The sequence below is a fragment of the Hoplias malabaricus genome, chromosome 14, assembly GCF_029633855.1.
Source record: "Hoplias malabaricus isolate fHopMal1 chromosome 14, fHopMal1.hap1, whole genome shotgun sequence".
Classification (NCBI taxonomy): domain Eukaryota; kingdom Metazoa; phylum Chordata; class Actinopteri; order Characiformes; family Erythrinidae; genus Hoplias; species Hoplias malabaricus.
In genome coordinates, this window is record NC_089813.1 from 28,236,674 (window position 1) to 28,245,423 (window position 8,750).

An 8,750-nucleotide genomic window follows, 5' to 3' on the forward strand; every position below is an offset into this window, starting at 1 on the left:
CCTGTGTTCAACCTCAGACTATTCTCTGATATATTTACTATAGAATACAACCAAACTTGAATTGATATCGAACTATAACATGCATGTGGGTCTATTTCACAAATGCATTTATAATTCATTTTAAATGACCATTTTCCAACCTCTCTTAATCCATTGCTGTAAAACAGGCAGTTTATGTTACATTCCGCATCAGGGCAAACAGCGAGGGTGGAGAGAACATTCTAGAGTTTTCTGCTGTCAAACACAGGTATGCACATGTTGCAATTACTGTAGCTTTCGGCTACTGACCAAAAAAGACACAGTGCACCCAGTGAAGATTTGATAACGTAGTTTAAATATAAAGTTTCAATATATGAAAAAAAAAACACTTCCAAAGACATACACACAAAACAAACAGTAGAAACCACTCCCATATGGTCTCCTATGTTCAAATACAAAATTACACTTCATAATGTGAAAAAACACAAACCAAATTTGTTTGTTTATGTTGGTTTGTTTATTCTGGCTTTAATACTGACAAAGATACATGGAAATTGCTCATCTGCAGAATAATAATAATAATAATAATAAACCTTGAGCAGAAGTACAAAATGGCAAGTCATAAGAATTCTAAAACAATTAGCAAAAAAAAATTACAGAACTACAGTGAAACTTGTCAATAGATCCAATATTTAATAGCATGAGAATAGAAGCATATCGTGTCCCTTGTTTTTCTTGCTGATGTAACTTTGGTCTAAAATAAATGGATATACTTTAAAGCGTCAGAGATAATTTCACTAATGTAATATAAAAACATAAAGAAAAAAGCAGTAAATGATAACGACTAAAATGTAACAGTAAAAACTGAATTACTTTTTTCACAAATACAGTTAAGTAAATTTCCAGTTAAAAAGTACTCAAGGGTAAAGTGAAAAGAAAAGACAACAGTAGGACTTTTTGATTTTGAATTTAAGATTTGCAAAAACAAAATCATTTAACACTTCATCTTAAACTGACAGCTCAAACTAGCTTTAGCACTTAGGAAGATTTAAACATTCTCTAGACTCTCTGTCGTTGTCTAAAGGTGGGCAATCAATATTTGGTGTTCCTGAAAATATCTCAAGGTTCTGGATTCTGAGGAAAAAAAAAAAAAGTCACTTGTTTAACACAGCCAAAACAGCAGGATACTGTATTCCAGCAAAAGAGCATTAATAAGTTTGGTAATAGTCTCTATAGTGAAGAGTTTGTGGATACATCCTCATCCAAATTTTCTTCTGAAATGAAGCGTATTGTTGGAGCACATTTGCTGCAATAACATTTTAACTGTTCTAGGCAGCTTTTAAACTACATCAATTAAAAAGCAATGCCAGAAAATATGAATGGATATGTACACATTTGGACCACTGCCAAAGTGATACAGTAAATAAAACTTGAAATAACAGTGTAAAAATTGTATATATAAATATTAAAACATATAAATTAATTAAATCATTAATTCATCCATTTTTTGTAACCAGTTATAATATTTAAGGGTCTCGGTGCATCCGGATCCTACCTGGAATGGACGGGGCACTGATCCTTCATAGGGTGAGACACTCACACCTATGAACACTTTTGAGTAGCCAATCCACTTACCAACATGTTTTTGGACTATGGGAGGAAATCAGAGGGCGGCACGGTGGCGCAGCAGGTAGTGTCGCAGTCACACAGCTCCAGGGACCTGGGGGTTGTGGGTTTGATTCCCACTCCGGGTGACTGTCTGTGAGGAGTTGCTGTGTTCTCCCCGTGTCTGCGTGGGTTTCGGGTGCTCCGGTTTCCTCCCAGAGTCCAAAAACACACGTTGGTAGGTTGATTGGCGACTCAAAAGTGAGTGAATGTGTGTGTGTTGCCCTGTGAAGGACTGGCGTCACCTCCAGGGTGTATTCCCGCCTTGCGCCCAATGATTACAGGTAGGCTCTGGGCCCACTGTGACCCTGAATTGGATAAGCGGTTACAGATAATGGATGGATGGGAGGAAATCAGGGCCACCGGAGGAAACCCACATGGGCCAAGGACATGGGGAGAGCACACCCCACCTGTTGTGCCTCCTTGTCACCCACAAATATTTATGTTTTTGTGTTAAACATGAGGGGCAACCACACATACTTATGATTTTTTGACCTATCAATCATTTACACCAAAGATGGCTCCTTTAAACTGATTTATTTTTATGGTTATAAATAATTTTCCTTGGGATTGAACACTTGTTTTGAGGGCATTTTATAACCAAGATTAAACATGACTTAAACAAACAAAAACTGTACATTCAACTCATTAGATATAAATTTCTTACATTTTTCTTTTAGCTTTTTGTGAACATAAACAAGAACTGCCACTAATACAATCAAAAATATATCTTTTAAATAAAGAACGTGTAATTTGTGGAGACTTACTTGTAGGTTGATATGTCAGGTATACACTCCTTCTTTCTTGTCTGAATGGAATTTTCTCCACAGTCAGGTGTACAGAAACCCCAGCTGCTCCATCCTGACCACAGGCCACCAACTACATGGTGTCCAAATTAATAAGTAAGTTTTTGTTTATAAAACTGTGGTGATTGATATAAATACTGAAGAATGCTTTGCTAGTTAAGTAAATTAATTAAAACAATGGACAACCCTGTCATATTTTTTACTTGAACCGGACCTGAAATATTTTTTTCTGTGTACATTTATGTTTACTATGCATCACACAGATGAGCAAGTTCATTCATTGCTCACTAGCAGCTCATTGCATAATCAGAACATTTACACACATAGTCAACAATACCATTGTTAATGTGATAACAGTAAAAGCAGAAAGAATATTTTATTGGGCTATTAATGCAAAACATCTGAGGGGGTTTAAACTGTGAGAATGCATGTAGGGGCTACAATTCTCAGCTTTTTCTTATGTGGTAACATGAATGTGAACTTTTATAAATATGTTATGCACTACAGTCACACTATGGCTACTAAATTTAATAAAGTACTTACGATCACAGTCTGTTATGTCATAGCAGGTTCTGTGTTCCACACCTTCTCCAGGACAGGCCTCCCCATCGTAGTCCGTGCCTAAACAATCACGCTCCCTCCTCTGAGTGCCTTGCCTGTTTCTACATGTAATTGACCTGTCATTTGGAGATTTACAATTGGTCCAGGAAGCCCACTCACTCCAGTGACCATCCACTGAAATATAAGAAATATTTTGGTATTTTATTTAATTCATTCTCTGTAACTGTGCTGTCCCCCATATTACATTTTCTAAAATAAATTTTCTATTATCATTCATTTATATGCGGTATCTGCTTCATCCTGTTCAGGATCACAGATGGTGTCTAGCTTACCTTACCTTACAGTGCACAAGGCAGGAATGCACCCTTCCACAAAATTTGAGTACTTAGAGAAAACCCAGGCAAAGTTCTGACAGACAATGACCTGAAGTGGGAATTAAACCTACAACCACCCTGCTGCTAGAGTCGACTGATACATTTTAATACTTTTAAATCTATAGGCATCATAAGCTTTCAGTTGAAATTTGTTTTAAAATCCAAATTAGACCAAATTACATTTCTGGTTTTTACATATGTAATACTTGTCTAACAATGGGGTAATTTCCATTTTCAAAATTTTTGAATTTTTTGAGTCTTTACATAAATAACCATTTTTCAAATGTCATAGATTAACTGGGCTAGAATTTAACCATATGTCCACAGATGTGATAAATGTGTGTCACCTGGGCAGTGTGTATTAATAGTGCAGAGTAAAACTTTTGTGTCATCCCCTCTGCAATGCCGACCACCATATTTGGGTGCAGGATTGTCGCACTTTCGATATTGCTTCTGTCGGCCCACTCCACATGTCACAGAGCATTCTGAGGAAGGTGACCAACCACCCCAGTTTCCATTCACTGTGGAAAAAAATGGAAAAGTTATACTTAGAGATTTTTAATTGGCCAAATAGTACACTTCTTGTGACTATTTGTGTAACAAAGTAGTCCAAGATGTGCCCCCTCTCTTTTGGTAAGACCAGATTTTCACTAGATTTTCGAAAACCATAATGACATCTAGGAATGATGCTGGGCCATGTGTTTGATGAGATTTATGTCTAGATTATTTGAAGGCATGACTACTTCCCTCACACCTTACTTAAACTACCACAATACTGGAAGCACATATTTCTCTTAAATGTCACTGTATGCTGTAGAATTAAGGATTCTCTTTACCTGAACTGAGAGCCAAGATAATGAAAAACACTCCAGATGGTTTTTATATCACTACCAAATTTTATTTATTGTGATGTGTTCTTCTGTATCTGTCAAAAGCCAGATTATTCTGGCCGATCCTCCACGAGAAAGTGTTTTTACACCTGAGTGGGGCAACCCCCGCAAGGAACACACTTAAAAATGATGGTTATACATATGTTCTTTAGTAAAGAAAAGGGTTCTATATAGAACCCTGAACACTCAAAGAACCCTTTGCATGATTAAAGGGCACTTTGCATTATAAAGGGGGTCTTCAGATTAATGAAGAATGTTTTATTGATGGTTCTACATAGCACCTTTTCGAGAAGGGTTCTATACTGCAACAAAAATGGTTCTTCTATTGTAATAAGCTTGACATCGTAACAATAAATGTCAAATGTTTGGTGCTGTATAGAACCCTTTACTAAAAGGTACTTTAGAATAATCTATAGCACACTCTCCATTAATCTGCAGAACCTTTTCACAATGTAATGAACCCTTTAATCATTCAAAAGTTATTCAATTGTTCAAGGTTCTATATAGAACCACTCCTTTTAATAAAGAACCTTTGTAGAACCATAATTTTTATGAGTATAGAAACCTGACCAAATGACTTTCTTCAAATCTTTATGAGGACATTTCTACATTGAAAGTCACAAGGCTCTTCAGTCTTCATTGTACTGCTAGTGTTTGTCTGTGGAGATTGCATGGCGGTGTTCCTGATTTTGTGCACCACTATGTACCAGTTAGCAATGAGTGTGGACAAAGTTGAGAAATCTATTAATAAGAAGGTCGATACACAATTTGTGGCAGTTTTTTGGCAAAAGGATTTATGTTATATTTCTAAAAATGCGAGAGTGCAGATTGTAAAAAATTACATTACTTACTGTTTGCTGTCAATTGCAGTGACATATTTTTCACTAGACATGACATGTACATATTTCAATAAGTATAATTTCACTATATGTATGTATATATATATATATATATATATATATATATATATATATATATATATATATATATATATTGAACTTGACTTGAGTGCTGAAATTGTGAAATTGTGAGTTCATGGCAGTTGCACACCTGGACAGAAAGGTAATCCTGTGCAGGGCTGTCTGTCTGTCCTCGGACCTTGGCAGTCATTGCCTTGTGGTTGTATTGATGGTGATGGGTTTGTGCAGGTCCTGTGGCGCTCCTGATTAGGGGCCATGGAGCCCTCTTGCTGACACGTTGCCATACAGGGGTCCCAGGAGCTCCATGATGACCACTCACCATGAGCTGGGAATGAAGTCATAGAATTTGTTCAATAATCCAGTGCTAATACAAGGATACAAGAATTTTATCTGTTGATCACAAATGAAGCACTAGGTTGATTACCTCAGACAGTAATTTCAAGAATTTTCCTTGTACTAAGTAAAAGCAGCAAATGCATGCTGACTTATGTGATGTTTTGACTCACATGGTTTTCTCTGAATGTGTGTAGTGTAATCAACCATATGCTTTGAAAAAAATAAAAATAAGGATTTATTCCTTCATTATAGTTTATAATAATATGATGTTTTAGTGATTTATTACTAAGAAAATGTTTGTGTACTTGGGCAGACAGTCCCTGTGTCACACGCAGCAGATTCATTCTCATTGCCGAGACAAGTTCCACCACATTTAGGAGCAGGGTTATTGCAGATCCTGTTCCTCATCTTTATTCCTTTTTCACATGTAACTGAACACGGCAACCATGGGCTCCAAACAGACCATCCTCCATTTTCTTAAAAAAAAATAAATAAATAAATAAAATATTAGAAAAGCAAAACCATAAAAGCAGAAATTGAGAAACTGTTATGAGGCAATAGTACACTGACAGTTTTGTTTGTTCAGCGAAACACTGATGAGGGGAAGTGCCTACATGATAACCCCTGTGAAAAACTAGATGTAAACTGAAACTAATGTAGTGTTTCTGTGTTGAGAACTCATGGGCTGGCCACAATTAATAACCTTAGGTGTTGTGTGCAGTTGGTTGCTGATCGGATCATAAATGGCCACAGCAACCTGAGTGGTTAAGTTTAGGATTAAATGTTCAACGAGAGCTGACAGCAGGAATGATGTGTATGCAGGTAGAAACAGAGTAGGGTGGGCCCTATGTGAAACTGTAATGCACTGGCATAAGACATTTTAAATCTTCTCTTGTGTATAACTACAATGTCATTAACCTCTTCTGCCTTAAAACACTATGAGGTCACAGCATCTCAGCAAACATTTAACTCACATTATCCCCAAAAAAGCAGACAGTTTCTCAAAGATATTTCTGGCACAAGAGAGATATTTTAGTGGAAATATGCATGCTGAAATATTGATATAAACTTATCATTTCTACTTTTCTACTTGTGCTGCAGGCAAACACACTGCTGGACAGAATTCTGTATTATAAAATTAATTTCATATATTCATTCAGAGAAGCTTAAAGGAAGAAGCATTGGTCATGTCTGCTTTCATACCTGGACAGCATGCACTGACTGTACATGGCTTAGTCTGTATTTTCCCTCTTTTGTAAGGGTCTTCGCACTTGCCAATTCCATAACATTCACGTCGTCTTTGCTGCACTCCTGGCAAACAAGTCACTGAGCAATCACTCCATTCAGACCAGGTAGACCATTCAGGATATCTGGAAAGAAACACACCAAAAAGTGCATCATTAACTGAAATCTGTTTGCAGCCTGTATATTTGTCTAATATACAGTTGTTTTTTTTGCATTGTGGCAGTTGTATGTATCAAGAAACTTTTGCAGCCATTTTGTGAAGAGAATTGTGATTGTTTTCATAGCATGGGTATCTGCTGACCACTTTTTGCTTGGCAGAAGTTCAACATTAATTACCCAGACAATATTTCATGATAGGTTGCATAAAGAGAAAGGGGTGGAACCTGATAATATTCATTATATTACAATAAAATCACAAAACATTATAGATATAATACAATAAATCATATATAAGCTGTATACAATTAAGTGTAACTAGGAATATGATGTACTAAGTTTAACATTAATTTAATTAATATTTTAAAGTCACATTTCAAAGACAGAATTAAAGGGTTTTTAAACCAGACTGATAAAATATTCTGTCAATTCTGTGGTATTATTTGATTTTAATGCTTACGATTGAATATCATGTAACTCTTTTCTAGGACATGTCACTAAGCACTGAATTTTTTAATAATATTAATAGGAGCTAATGGCAATGCTTGACCAAATATATTTGTAAAAATGTCAGCAGCGATAAACAGGCTTGAGAATAGCTCATAAATTACGCTAAAACTTACCTACAAGACTTGCAAACTCCGTCCTCCTCATAACCGTACTTAGGGTTCATGCAGCAGTCGTCAAATGGTACTTCTCCCAAAACATCATGACAGGTTCCATTGTTCAGAGAAAAGGTAGTGTAGCACTTCACCGTCTGTGAGACTGAAGAACCAAGGTTTCAGAAATAACAGCAGATACCAAAGAAATCAAAGATAACGGCTTACTCATGTTTCATTTCTTTGAACTGAAACATATTGTGGTGTATTTGAACAGCATCAGCCATAAACTCAACAGTTGTTTAAATCAGTATAAGCATTCAAGAAGATGTAAATAAGAATAACAGAGCAACACCAACCTGTTGGCTGTATATGAAGCACAAAAAACACCATAGTAAACAATGTGATCAGCTTCATTTTTGCCTGCAAAGTCTGAAGCCTTGATATTCTAGGTTCTGGAGTATTTTATTACTATTAAAAATCACACTGAAATAGTACAATGATACCGTTTGCTGCCCTGTTTCTTTTGCCTTAATCCATATTGCTCTGAAGTCTTCTAGTCTAAAGCTAATTTGTCAATAATGTTTTTTTGTCATTCCCATGACCTTTGCCTTTATAGGCAGCAAAGACCAATCAGAGCATCCAGTGCAAAATAGGTATTGAGCAATGCTTAACTGCTATTTACCTTATATGGAGTAAGTTTTTTGCAAAGTAATCGGGCGGTCAACTGTGAACCAGTTTGCTAATAGTTTCACTTGCCAGTTTGTTTGACTGTTGTATTGATATTTTAGTGCAGGAAACCTATGTAGACATTTTGCATTGAAACATACTATTGATTAAAGATTATAGATACTTTATGATTAAAAGTCCCATTACATTATGGTTAAAATGTAGTTACACTGAGGATACAGAATTTGCATTGTGCATACACAGCTTGTATAATCTGTATAAAAATATTTAATTTAATGATCATCTAAAAGTTCCAATGTATGGTCTAAAATCTTTAAAGAAAAATAAAATCTACTACTGTAGCAAAGGGAAAAAAGCTTGCAATTAATAGCCCTCATTTAGGAAGATGTGTTACGAACAGACAATCTTTTGGCCATTTAGTGTATTACTGATTTGTGTGTTTCTTGCTTGTTCTTTGCTTTCAGTTCTCCAACAATTTATGGATGTTTGGTATAAAAAGCACAAACATTCCCAGTTTTACTAAAAATAG

At 35.8% G+C, this 8,750-nt stretch overlaps 1 protein-coding gene across 1 annotated transcript; it reads right to left on the minus strand.

Moving 5' to 3' along the window:
- Window positions 1-389: 389 nt before the first annotated feature.
- Window positions 390-8,100, minus strand: LOC136666138 (properdin-like). Its single transcript, XM_066644168.1, has 9 exons — window positions 7,891-8,100; window positions 7,556-7,697; window positions 6,735-6,901; window positions 5,837-6,007; window positions 5,326-5,520; window positions 3,733-3,906; window positions 2,994-3,185; window positions 2,412-2,523; window positions 390-1,113 (listed from the first exon to the last, which is right to left on the minus strand). The coding sequence occupies exons 1-9, from the start codon at window positions 7,946-7,948 to the stop codon at window positions 1,011-1,013; spliced, it is 1,314 nt and encodes a 437-aa protein (XP_066500265.1). The 5' UTR covers window positions 7,949-8,100; the 3' UTR covers window positions 390-1,010.
- Between the last annotated feature and the right edge of the window lie 650 nt (window positions 8,101-8,750).